The sequence below is a fragment of the Gouania willdenowi genome, chromosome 3 (assembly GCF_900634775.1).
Source record: "Gouania willdenowi chromosome 3, fGouWil2.1, whole genome shotgun sequence".
NCBI lineage: Eukaryota > Metazoa > Chordata > Actinopteri > Blenniiformes > Gobiesocidae > Gouania > Gouania willdenowi.
The window spans coordinates 28,169,404-28,183,426 of NC_041046.1; the positions used below are offsets into that span (position 1 = coordinate 28,169,404).

At 44.7% G+C, this 14,023-nt stretch overlaps 1 protein-coding gene across 2 annotated transcripts in view; it reads right to left on the minus strand.

Moving 5' to 3' along the window:
• sbf2 (SET binding factor 2) overlaps nucleotides 1–14,023 on the minus strand; it is a 113,377-nt gene that overhangs the window by 37,211 nt on the left and 62,143 nt on the right. For both annotated transcript variants that reach the window (XM_028476642.1, XM_028476634.1), the window contains exon 17: nucleotides 12,247–12,315. In XM_028476642.1, coding sequence (XP_028332443.1) covers nucleotides 12,247–12,315 — 69 coding nt within the window. The remainder of the gene's footprint in view (nucleotides 1–12,246; nucleotides 12,316–14,023) is intronic.

Below are 14,023 nucleotides of genomic sequence, written 5' to 3' on the forward strand. Positions count from 1 at the left end.
CCCATGATTTCCATCCTTAGTTTATATTTTGACTTTGATATATAGGCGATATATATCCCCTTCATGGTGTGTCACAATACAGGTCAAGAACTGGACAATGTGTCCATATTTAGATAAAAAATAAATGTGTTGGATATAAAAATAACGTCACCATGACATGGTGTTACACAACTGTAGCAAGACCACCTGCTGCTTGTTTTTATATCAGATTACCAAAATCAAACCAACGTCTCTGGGAAACATGACACCAACAGTGCAGTAGACCGACGAGTTTTCAAGGATTTTAAAGAGACAGGCGAACACACAGCAAAAAGCAGATGAGAAGAATGAGACTTTGAAAACAATGCTTTGCTCAGTTTTTTTAGACTTAAAGGCTTCAAATTGCAAAGCAATGGAACAAAGTTAATCTTCAGCTTAGTAATCATCCTAAAAAAAACAAGGTTATTTACCATGTATTGGTACTTAACATATGATTAATGGGTCTTATTCTACCTCACCATGGCAGGTCAGATTTGATAAGTAAACAATTTAGTAAAGACTCAATGAAAAGTATTAACACTTTTTAAAACTCTTTAAAGGACGAGGCGTAATGAATATATATTGTCTTTGCTCCATTCAAGCTCACCTCTGCATCTTAGTGACTTACCAATGACCTAAAAAGCATGATTTAATTTGTTACAGTTTATTAATGATACAGTACATAATCATCTGTGGCCATTACACTGTATGCTAACACCTTCTAACATGCACAAGTGATGAAGAGTTGTCACCAAAAACCTAAAAGACCTTATTCAAGAAAGAAATAAGAAACAAACCAAATTTGAAAACATTTGTTTGCCTCCAAGTCAGCCTGAACTACGTCAACTGCCAAAAAAAAAGATCATTTATCTTCTTGCCGTGAGGAGAACCAATTAAACTTTGCGTTACAAAACAAGCATCCCCCGCCCCCGGGGGTGCCCCGGGGGCGGATCCTTGGGCTACGTGTCCGGGGAGGTGCTCTCCGGCAATCTGCCCGGGGACCGGCCGCGGCTCGTGGCGGCGCTGCGCAGCCTTGGGCGGGGCGGGGCTGGTGGCCTTGGGCCCGCTGTTGTTCGGGGTGTGCTGGCGTCGGGGGGGTGTCTCGTGCCGGTGCGTGGGTCGTCGGGGATTGCCTCCGTGGGGGGGGGGGGGCTCTATTGGCGCCGTTGGCGTGGGGGGGCGGTTCCGGGCTGGGGGTGCTTCGGTACTCTGGCTTGCCGGTCCGTGGCTGGCGGGATGGCCCTGCTTGGCGGTGGATGGCGTCCTCTCTCGTCGGGGGGGCCGGGGCCGCCTCCCGGTGGAGAGTGTTGTATCGTGGCGCCGGGTGGGCCTGTGCTGGCCCTGGTGCGGGCATGGGCCTCCCCCCTGCTCGGCCGCTCCCCTTGGTGGCGGGGTGGCGTTGCTCCGGGCCGGCGGGCGGCGGGGGTCGCCCCCTGGGGCGCCGGGGGATGTTGTTGGTGCCTGGCTGTGCCCGGGGGTGGGGGGTGTCGCCGTGCTCCGCGGGGCCGGCGCGGTCTGGGGGGGTGCCGTGGGGGGGGGTCTCCGGCTGTGCTGTTCCGGGGCCCGCAGTGCCACTTGCCCGTCTGCACCATCTACCCTCTCGCGTGGCCCGCCACGCGGACGGGCCCGGCTCACACTGGACAGGCCTCCTACATGTTCACTTCACCCCACTCCCAGCTGGTCTGGCTCACTCAGAAAATGCACCACACACCAATACCCAACCCTTGGGGGGCTGGATGGTGGGGCTGGGGGTGGAGGAGGCCGCCACCTGTGTTACTATGTAGTGGCATGGGGGCGGCCCTCCCACCTCTAGTTGCCCTACTAATCCCTCCAATTTTAATCGCATCTCAACATGTCACCCCCCGGAGGGTGTATCATCATTTACACCCTCCGGCCTATTACACCACATACACATAAATCCACAGAGGCTGGAGGGGGAGCACCGCTCCCCTCCATCCCCCTTCTTTTAATTACACCCCATACATCCACCAAACACACACATTCACACAGGGGATCGGGAAGTGCCTCTCCATTGGGGAATGGAGAGGCACCATAACAGGGTGGTGGGTTGGCACACATATTTGGGCCTCTCCGGTGGGGGCCTGGCCCCTCTGTTGGTGGCTGGGCCACTGCATAGAGTAAAAGCACATCAAGATGGTGCGGTCGGGCGTGGCGGTGGGTCTCGGGGGGGCTTTGCCGGGGTCTCTCCTTGCGGGGTCTTTCCGGGCTGTGTCGGCCGGGTGGGGCGCGGGGGTGCCTCTCCCCCTTGGGTGTGGCTTGGTGCTTGCTTTGTCTCCTGGTGGCCTTGGGGGCGGGCCCCGCGGTGTGCGGGCCCGGGGCGGCCTGCCTCGCCGGTTTGGGGGGTGGGTGTGCTGGGGGGGTGCTGGTGTCCTCACCGGGGTTGGGGCAGGGTTGTTTGGCGCCTCGGGATGATGCTGTTTACTGGGGGGGCGGCGTTAGCTGTTCCGATGGTTGAGGTTGCTTTCGGCCGCCTGGTGGGTATGTCCTGCCATCTGCGGACTGGTGGGTGGGTCCGGGGCATCTTTGGCTGGGGGCTGCTGTCCCGCGCTGGATGTGTGCCGTTGGGGTGCCTCCGTCCCCGCGGTGGGGGTCGCCGGTTGCTCGCGGGCCGGCGGGGGGCGCTGCCCTGTGACTTGCGCTGTCCGGGGGGCGGCGGGCCCTGGGCTGCTGGCCTTGTGCCGTCTGGGGCTGTGCGGTCCTGCTGGGCTGTGGCCGGGACCTGGCCTGGGGTGGGGGGCGCGTCCCGGGGGGCTTGGCCCGGGGGCTTGCCCTTGGGGGGTCCTGGTCCCTGGGGGTGCTCCTGGGGCCCGGGGTGCTTGGCCGGCTGGCCGGGCCGGTCCTGGCGGGGGTCTTCTGGGGCGGGTGGCGCGTGCCGCGCCCTTGCATACCTTCTGGTGCGGCCCCTGTTTGGGCAGTCCCCCGTGAGGCAGAGTGTCGGGGTTAAATTAGGGGGCCACATCCCGGCGGGGCGGTCTGGCTTGGCCTCTGGAGGGGGCCCTGGCTTTAAAGAACTGAAGCTCGTGGCGCGGGCGGCATCGGCATCTGGGGCGCCCGGGGGGGCTAGGTTGGGGTGCCTCGGGACCGGCGGGGGGACTCCCAGCGGCCCCCTGGTGCCTTATGCGGCTTGGGGTGTGGTCGTTCGCCCTGGGCGGGCTGCTCCTGGTGCTGCATCCATTCCGGGTCCTCCTGGCCTGGGGTCGGGTCCTTGCTGGCTCTGGGCTCACCGGCGGGGGCCTGCCGGCTGCCCGTTCGGCGTGGCTCTGGTCGTCTGCTGGGCGTGGGCTTTGGCTCCTCCGCTGGGGTCTCGGGCGGGGGGCTCTCTGGGCCCTCCCCTCGGGGGGCTGGGCGCGGGGGTGTGGGTGGTGGTGGGGGGGTGGGGGGCTGGGGGGCCTGGGGGTTGGGGGTTGGAGTCGGTGGCGTGGTGCGCTGGGTCCTTGGCTCCTTGGGGGCTTTTCGGGTGTGTATGGGGGGGGCAATGGCAGCCTCTCGGCTTGGGACCTTGGGGGCGTTCGGGGGGCTGCTTGGCCGTGGGGTGGTCGCCGGGGGCCCCTAGATCTCTCGCTCTTTCTGCTGGCCCGACTGCTTCTTCGGGCCCGGGGGCGGCTTATGGGTTTTGCAGTAGCGGCTCTTGGAATCACATTTGTCATGGACGCACTGGCCTCGGGCTGTGGGATAACACTCATACTGGGCTCAACCATAGACACGTTGTTCCCAAATACCTGTTTTATGTAACTTCCACTCACTTCCTCCTCTGCTCACAGCCACCATCATTATTCCTAAGCCGCACACTGGTCACCAGACTGGCTTGATAACACAACAATAAGCACAATATACACAACCACAATTTCACATCACATCACTTGAAACTTATTGATTATTCCCCACCCATTCGTTTTCCTATCTTGTATCCCTCCTCCCTGTTAACTCCCCCCCCCCACCCCCCTCACCCTGGTGTAACACTGCCCTCTCTCTTTTACATCCTCCCTTTAATAAAGTATTTACCCTTCCCTAGGGAGGGCTGGTGATGGTCACAATTATGCAATGAAATAAATTCATTTATTTAATTGCAATAATAAAATATGCATTGCTGTTAAAAGATTGCACTTCTTGTAGTGTTAACCTTCAACAGCATGTGCAAACAAGGTAAAAAAAAAAAAAAACAAAAAAAAAAAAACAAAACAAGCATCTTATTTGAACTCGTCTGGAGGAGCTCCAGCCGACCGCAGGGATAAATGACTTTAAAAGTAATGCAACCAAGCCAGGTTGCATTTACCAGGTCAGGACCAAAAAGTAGAAGGACTAATGAAGCTGCTTGAATCACAGCTATGAATCAATTCTACTATTGCATTCCTTTTTGCTGGTATGTGTGTTAACTGTCTGTGTGGGGTGGATAATTTGTCAACACCATCTATAATCATCCAGATGTACTTTTCAGGCTTCTCAAATATGTTCAGGTCATATTGACCTAGGTCAGATTTTCCTAATAATGTGATCCACAACACAGAGACAGATGTACAAGGAATAAGACAGAGTAGGCAAGAAGAAAGGGGGGAGGACAGGGAGAAGGAAAGCAAGGTAGAAAGCACAGAGGCAGTGGAAGAAGGGAGGAGAGCACTATCAGACCCATCTGGCTGTGGGACCAGGGAGCAGGAATGCAGGGTTAAGAGAGCAAAAGTAGAAAAAAAAGGACGGAAACCACAAAAGGGAGACCGATACGGGAAAACACTGCGTACAGGTCAGAGGAAAAAAGCAATCAGGATTTGAGATCTTGTTTTGAACTCCACATCTCATTTCAAAGTTTATCAGTATGATTGACTACAGCCTTCAACATCAGCTGAAAAGACACGCAGCATCACACTAGCTCGCCGCTCCTCACTGAGACACACAGGCGGTCAATGCGCAGATACTACAGTATCTGATATACCACCAGCCTCGAGGCAGCCACATTATTTACGTGTTTTGAAAGGATTCAGAGCATTCCTGAACAAAAACACCACTCATTATTTCAGGACACGTTTTTGAAGAAAGTGCACGCCTGAACCAAACACGATCCATCTTCTTGTTATTGCCATTCCAAAAGCATCAGTGCATTTAGTGGAAAACTACTAGTCTGAAGTCCTGGGACCATAAAATGGCCCCCAATGCAGTAATGTATTTATAGTAGCAAATCAGGTGGAACAAACAAGAAAAAACTAGCTGAAAGACAAACTAATAAACAAACCCTCCATGGCGTGTATGAGCCAGAACTGTGGAAAAACAACATGAAAACATGTGCAAGTCATAGAAAAGTAAACTGTTACTCTGCTAAAAAAAAGATCACCTAGTACGTCATATGTCTCAAGAGAACAACATGCCGGATGACAGTCTGTTATTCTCAAATACTGCTACGAATAAACTTTGACTTTAAAAATTCCTAACAGTCGAGTGCTCTTGATGTACTGTACATCAAACTCTGTTTACGTTTCTTCTCTCTCTCCTCAACTCAAGCTGATTTTCACACTCAACTTATCAAACTCAAAAGTACAAGCGCACAACTCATTGAAAAGACAACAGCTACAAACTTTAGATATAGCAGCTTATCTCCAGAAAAGGCCCCATAATGGTGTCCTGATTTCTAAAAAAATTTGATTGGCCATCGAATCAACCCAAGCAGCTCAGCTGATTTGTTTCAAAGCTACCACTTCCATAAACTATTGGGCAAAGGTGGGTCAATGGTTAGAGAAACACAAAAATTGGAGATGTTTTTTTCTTCTTATATTCATTAAGCAGTTTTATTCCCCTACGCTGGTCTGTTCTGCTATTGCCACCCTCTCATACCCATCGCGGTTCTCCTCCCTCTCATCAATGTCTCTCCAGAAAAAACTGTGTGCACAGTGGAGCACACCGCCACCTCTCCTGTGTCCATCCACTTCCCAAAAAGATGCTGCCCATCCCTGGTCCAGCGCATGGGTACGTTTGGTGATCTCACTTGCGTTATACCTACCCAGTAGGTCCCACATTAAGCCCCTTTATACTGACTTAGTTTTGCCAGTATACATTTTCAAATTAAATGGGAGCTTTTCCCCACTCGAGGACTTGGAGATAGGTGTGAACAAAAACATAGTACATGCCTTCTGAAGTCTGGCCAGGAAGGTCAAACGCAAACATGTGACCTGCGTTCGACTCCCAAACCTAAACTCTGTCCGTGGACAGACAAACATTGTTTTTTGAAAACACAAAACTGTTTCTTAAATAAAAAAACAAGTATCGGAAACTTATGTAGTGTGAAAATGTCCACACAATCAAAAAAAAAAAAAAAACATCCTCTGCTCCTGCTAGAGACCAGTGCAACATTGATGTCATCTTGCACTAAGGGGTTCAGGTCAATAATTTCGTTCAAAACACAAACACAAGCAACAGCTTTGGAAACAGTTTGAATTTCCTTCACCTGTACTTTTTACAACACTAATAAAATAGAGAGGAGATCCTCTTCATTAAAGCGGACTTGTAAAATTACAAAGTTAAAAAAAACAACTATGTATTTTGCAATAGTTTAGAACAACATTCCCCAACTTTCAATTCAGGTTGACATCGTAGATCATATACAGTTTCAGTTTGATCTTTAAATAAAATCCTGATGGATTCAGTCGAAACCAAGTTTTTATCTGAACCTAAGCATCTTTTCTATTGCAGTATGATTTATAAAAAAAAACTTGCTTTAAATGCAATGCAATAAAAGGTAATCAAAAGTAGTGAAAGCAGTTCAAAGAGGTTTGAACACCTGCCAGCCTGTCTACCATTAAGAAACATGAGCTAAGCACAGCAAGCCCACTGGTTGGTGAATTGGGTTAGTGATCTCACACTGTGATCTGATTAAGTATCAGAGAAGTGAAGATCAAGGCAAGTTCACACTTTTTCAGGTGTTTATGACACCAAAAGCACAAAAACAGACGAGTTTAGGATTTAAAAAAAAAAAAATTGCTCAATACTCAAGCATTGACAATGCCCTCCTGTGTAGATATGGAGAAAGTACGTTTTTTGTTTTAAATTAATCTCAGACGGGGCGGTGTTTAGCTCAGTGGGTAGAGCGCCCGCCCCATCTACAGAGGCTATAGCTCCTCACCTGCAGCGGGTCCAGGTTCGATTCCCGGCCTGGGACCCTTTCCTGCGTGTCATTCCCTGCTCTCTCTCACCCCCTTCCTGTCTAGCAACTGTCATATAAAGGCCACTAGAGCCAAAAAAATCCTTTAAAAAAAAAAAAAAAAAAAAAAAAAAAAATTTATCTCAGATTATTTTATTCTGTGACAGCATTCAAAGATAACTTGAACACTTTTAAAAGCACAGCTAACGCTAACTCACCTTGAATGTATTTTATAGAAGGTGCCACCAAAAGTGAAAGATTTTTGTTTTAATTCAATGATGTGAAATACAACAACCCAATAGCAAACGTGATGGGGCATGACTGGGGATTTATGCAATACAAAGATGAAAGCAACAGATATTTTTCTCTCTCTATCTATTAAGATATCTTAATGACTCGCTTCACTCAAAGCCACGTGTCCAGTCTTCGGTGAAGAATCCGAGACTACGGTGCATGCATACTCCTGCTCAGGCTTTGCATATGATTGACTCAGTTTGTCATGTGTTTCTCTTGCTAGTTTATCACAAACTGCCAGGCTTTGACTTACCGCTGTGAGCTGTAACTGAAGAGTAAGTTGTTGGGCCACCAATTAAAGCAGAACTAAGTAACGTTTTCACCTAAATAAATCCTTCTTATAGTCCCTGTGAGGGTAATACAAGTGTTTATGGGGTGATTAGGGGGTCTTTCATCTCTCCATACTGTCTCTGGCCAGAAAACTGCACTTGCAACTCCATGCGCTCCATCAGGCAGCACACACACAAATATCCATCTATCTATCTATATATCCATCCATCCATTTTCAAAGCCGCTTTGTCAGCACACAAACAAACACATCACACATTTCCACACTCCCTTCTGTATTACTCCCACATCATTCATTTATTTTACTTCCTCATACTGTTGACATAGTCACATGGGACTATATGTGTGAAAGCACTATTAGTGTCACTGTTGTATTAGGATTTTTCAGTGATCAGTTTACTGTCTTGGGAGAGCAAAAGTGCGCATGTAGCTGTGGGGTGGGGCAGGCAACAGGGGGTGTGGCGTTTTTACGACAGTGACATAACCAAAAGGAACCTTTAGGGGGAGAGCTAAGCACAAGTTACTTAGTTCTACTTTAATACTCACACCGGTAAACCTTTATCTGCAAAGTTATTCTCGGACTTATTGTTTATTTCTATCAAGCAGAAACAAGATGACCTTGGGAAAAAAACAACATTTATATTCTCTGTACCTTCACAGTGGAACAGACTAAAAATGGTTTTAAAACTTACTGAGCTAAAAATCACATAAGCTTGAAGACACCAGAAAGAAATATTTTTTACCAGACCTGCTGAGGCCATAATCGTGCAATAAAATAATCTGAACCCACCCACATATTAATTTACTCACTCCAAACCAATCTTGTCAATCAGACATATCTGGTTCTTGTTTTATTTATTTTTTGTTTCTCCCCTTTCTTTTTCTTTTTTTTTAATGTATCCTTACCTTGTTGCCTTCATGAATAACATCACTTTGCTAAAGTAATATATTTGTGGCTGAAACATGCTCAGATCTGCTATTATTAGAATTTGATTGTTACTATCTGTCACTCACAACACAATATGGATACAGCTGTAAAAATTTTACAAAAAGTAAGAAGTTGTGTTATGTCACTGCTTTACTGATCCTATATGAACATTCCAATTGACGTAAAATGATGTCAATGTATATTTGAGTTGAAGCCACTTTAGCCCGAGATTCATATCTCACTGGGACGTTCTTGGCTAAAGGTAAAAAAAAACAACAACGAAAAACCCCCATCTCTAAACAACCCTGTACTGTGATGTCACTACCACTGATTTCATCCTAATCAGTTAAAAACAGAAAACTACACCCTTTTCAGAAAGTCTTGTGTAAAAATGGAAAGTAGAGTCTCTTGAAATTCCAAGCTGCACCCAATAAAAAGGATGCCGAGTGAGTAACTCTTGGTTATTTCACTTACACTTGAGCAAATGAGATGGGATGAAATCAGTTTTTAGAGATGAAGTAACGTCCTTATCGGCAAAGTGTAATCAATATACTGAAGTTTCACTTTCAAATGTTAATACCAATTCTGCACTGCGGCTCAAGTTTTCTGAAACTTCTGTTTTTGTTAGCATTGGTGTAAATAAGGTGTTAAACTTTAAAGAAAGTTTCTCTTTTCGAAAACATCCCGATACAAGTGAGTGACAGCGTTGACAGCTGCACCACTTTGTTCAGTTTTCAGCACATTTGCTCTGCACAGCTCGGGCCAATAAATCAACATTTACAACTACTTTTGGCCCATGGTTTCATGACCTCACTTTTTTTTCCACTCTGGACGAGGCAGAAATCCAGTTTGTCACCGATATCAATCATCTGTCCAACACCAAGAAAAGAGTCTGTTATTGAAATATTTCAAATAATGACCATTAGTCAACGCCAAAAAACACATGTCAAGTATTTTTACTTCACTAATATTTGAATGACACTGCAATGTGAGACAAGAACGACTTGTGACCGCCAACAGTCATAAAACTGAAACAGCTTTGGAGTAGTTTTTGATAGCTTCCTGGTATCAGACAAAAAGGCCAACACAACCAGTTGTCTCCAACTCCATGGCAACAAGCAAACAGTGAGGAAACACTGGTAATAAAGAGGATGCAAAATCAATTAAACAGAACAAGAAAAAGAAAAGCAAGAAGCAGCAAGGCGTTCCACCTATTAATCTACTTGTAGAAATTCTTCTAGAAACTTCTACAACATTTTAGTGGTGAATCCAAACTCAATTTGCTGAACATGTAATGCTACACAAGCCAAAAAGAAACATGTAATAGTAGTCGTCAACCATTTTAAACCCAGGTGCCCTGAAATCTGTAACACATGCTACGAGCCTGCTTTGACATGTGGGTTTTACAAACTTCCGCATACATCCATAATTTGACGTTCCTGCTGTGAATGAAGGGCTGGTGTGTAAACATTTCTCCATCGCCCTAGATCCTTGATCCCATTCCTAGAGCCACCACTTCCTGATTTTAGGTGCAACTTCTTGAGGAATTAATAAGTGAAATACAATCAAAGAAACACAGCTGTTTCAGCTTCAGGGTTCTCACCAGTAATTTTTCACAGCATAGGGGGATCGCGTGACACGCGAGCGAGCGTCACTGGCGCGGACAATTTTAAATTGTATAACTCTCTGAGGGCCAAATTTTGTGACGTAAAGCTAAAGTTGGGTTTGGTTTTGTTGTATTTTTTTCTTTGTTCCAGCCTTACCTTAAAGCTAAAATTATTTGTTGAATTGGTGAAGATCATGATGAATGTAGTTAGAGAGTTACTCATGCTTGGTATATTGTATACAGTATATATACGGGACATGCACAAGAATTCCGTTGTACCTAAACTTTATTCTATTCTATATAAACATAGGTCCTCCACTAATAAATACTCACAGACACTGTATAGGCAAGAAACAAAATTTTATTCAAAAGACTGCTTCAAGATGCGCTTTTCAAATTTAAATGAGGTATTATGTAGGACCTGCAGTAATGATGGAACACACAATCATCATCATAGGCGGTCACTCGTAGTCGAGTATGACTGTCCTCCTTCTTGGAACTTGTGGGTCTTCAGGTGGGCATAGAGACCAATTTTGGACCCTATAATTCTGATGCAGTATGGACATAGAAATGAAGTGGTAGTGGGTTTGGATTGGGCCTGTTCGGTGGTTTGGGGAGTGCACCGCTCCCCAAACTTCAATTTATTACCGGTATTCAATTTTTATTTAATTAAACGTTCAGTAATCTTATTATAAAAATATATATTCAGCAGATGTATGACTTCTGCTGTCACTTGCTCCCATGCCATTTCCCTCCACGATTGGATGCCGTACTTTACACGGATCACAACGCCTCCATCCTGAGTTATTAAAGCTGTGAGAGCATCACTTTCCCCACATTATCCAAAGCTCGTTCCTGTGATGTTCAGTGGCTGTTACAGATAATTCATTCTGCTGTAGGGGGGATTGACAGTAATATTCTCCCCCCGACACCTGCTTTCACTGGACACATGTGTGCGACTGACTGAAAAACCCACACATACATTGGCCACACCCTCAACTTTAAAAGAAAAAAATCCTATACGCAAAATACGGTATATGTCTTTCCTCACAAAAGCCAATGAACTCAACCACCACCATTGCTCCCTAATGAAGGGTGTGAAAGGGTATATTGGAGGACAATTAGGCTTGGGCAATATATCGAGAGTGCAGATATATCGCAATTTCTGTTTTGGCTATAAAGAAAACTACAGTATTGGTTATATTGATATATATGCAGTATAAATATTTTTTGTAGCTTATTTTTTATTAAAAGACTATGATTTTCTGCTTTTGCTAATTATCAGAACAGCATAAACAGCACAGTTAGATGGATTTCTCAGTGTGTTCTCCTAACCAAGACCTTCCCATAATCAAGCCACACTTCAGAACTCACTCACACATGCTGTGCCGTTTGGCTTTTAGCATCAGCACATTCAACCCAGAATAGTCTTTCTAGTAAGACTTTATTAAGTTAGAAATATCTAGATTTACATTGTATATGTGCATGTATGTACTGTATATATGTATTTGTTTGTTTATTTATCATTTATTTCCGTACATTCTGATTTCTTCTTGTATATTCACTATACTCTGTATTTATATACTGTGCTGCTTTTCTTGTCTTTGTGTAATACTGCGGAGCCTTTGCAGGGGATTAATAAAGTCTATCGATCTAATCCAATGTATCGCCATTTTGAGAAAAAATATTGAGATATGAATTTTGGTCCATATCATCCAGTCCTAGGGAGAATACTTAAAAAGGATTGAAAAACCAATATTTGCTGTTGTTTAAGACAACTTGTTGAAAATAAATATGCTACCTTTTTATGGTTGGGAGGGGTTCTATGTATATATAGGACCATATTGAATAACAAAAAAAAATCTTTAGTACATCTTTAATATAATTGTTAATATTCATATATATAGAAAGGAGGAGATGGCAGAATGCAAAGTGGAAGCTTTTGGTTTTAGTGTCAATGTTTGGGCTTACCCTATAGAAGGCTGTGGACAGAGGCAGCAGGGCAGCAGCCACCGTGTACTCCTCAGAGCTGGAGCAGTCCTGTGGATCACAAAACCACAGAGAAATAAATTCAAGGTCACACAAAAGGCTTCATCAGAGCCTTTCAAAATGGCAGCACACGCTCAGAAAACAATAAATCAGTTTCTAAATCTAAAGAAAGAAGAAACATCAACTTTATGATTATGGATGATAATCTACTTTTTTCACAGGAAAATGGCCAAGTAGGCCAAGTATCTATCAGTAGTAAACATGACTCTGAGTTACATAAAGAAACTGTGTATGATTATGTGCCAGAGTGATGCTTTGGAAAAAAAGGGCCTGTCAAAACCACTAAGTCTGCTTTAACCTAATATAAGGACATATGCTTCCAATAGTCTTATATAATCCCTGCATGACAAAATGGTTTGAGTGCTCCAGATCCCTGTTCATTGATAATACCAGTCTAGCATTCTTGAACTGTGATGAGTCTGAACCATTAGGATGAACAGTTCATTAGGAGATGAAAACCTGTCCCCTTACAGGAAGTTGGAGTTTATTTATGGTTATGTTTGTCAGGATAAACTTGTTCAAAGTCATTGAAAGTAGTCAGAAGAAACTTGACTCAAGGCTCTGCAGATGAAAAAAAAAAAAAACTACTGAAAATGACCCAATGGAGCAACCTAAATAACTGCAACTGAACACATTTTTTTCAAAAATACGAAAAAGTTGAAGAAAGTGTGAATCTACTGGAAAATATTTGTTTTGGTGTTGAGGCAAGTGGCTGTTTTTCAGTTATTTTGGGCTGCATTATTGGTTCCAGATTACTTATTGTTCGACAATGTCTTGCAGGTTGCAGCAGTTCATGGAAAACAGTCAAAATATAGAAAAAGTGAAAATACACTTATAAAAAAGTATGACAATTTCATAAATGCTGTAATATTTTGGGAAAAAGAGAGACATTTGCCAAAACATGTCATCACTTTTATTGCAACTACCAATGATTTCAACACTGAGGAAGCTATAGTCCTCATACAAACAACAGTAACACGCTTTTTTTTAATTGAGATCTATGCACTTTATACAGTATCCTACATAAAGTGGATGTCACTAATAAAGCTCCATGTTAATCTCCCAATAGCTGACAAGGAAGCTAAGTGACAGCTCCAAAACATTGATGATCGATTAGGTAAATACATTGGGGGAGAAATCATAGCAGGCCTGAGATTGGAATGATAGTGACAGCAGATAGGAAAAGTTTACGATCAATCATAAACTCAACACACACTGCACCAGTCATTGTGTGATGCCAAATAGTGCAGGGTGGGGATCTTGTTGACTTCATGAGGATGACAATTTGTGTTCGTGTGGACCCCTGCCGCTTTATTTCCGCCTATTATTCACCGCTTGTTTCAACATTTTTCTTTCATTCCTGAAAAGGCTGAGCTAAAATAAAAACAAGGATGACTAATGCAGTGTATTCTCTCAGCGACACGTAGACTGAACAAAAACAAGAGGCACACAGGAGATGAATAAACACAAACATCCTGTGTGTCCGAGTGACATTCACACTTCTCAGGAAAGCCCTGAGATACAGTGACAATACCGGCTTTTTTTTCATGAGACTTTTGGTAACCTCAGTCGGAAGTAACATACGTCAGTTTAATAGAGAAAGAATGACTAGTGTTTTCCAGTTGTTTACCCAATATGATAGAAAATCATCTGAACATGGGAATGATAACAACACCTTATAGTGTAAAAAATGAAGCAC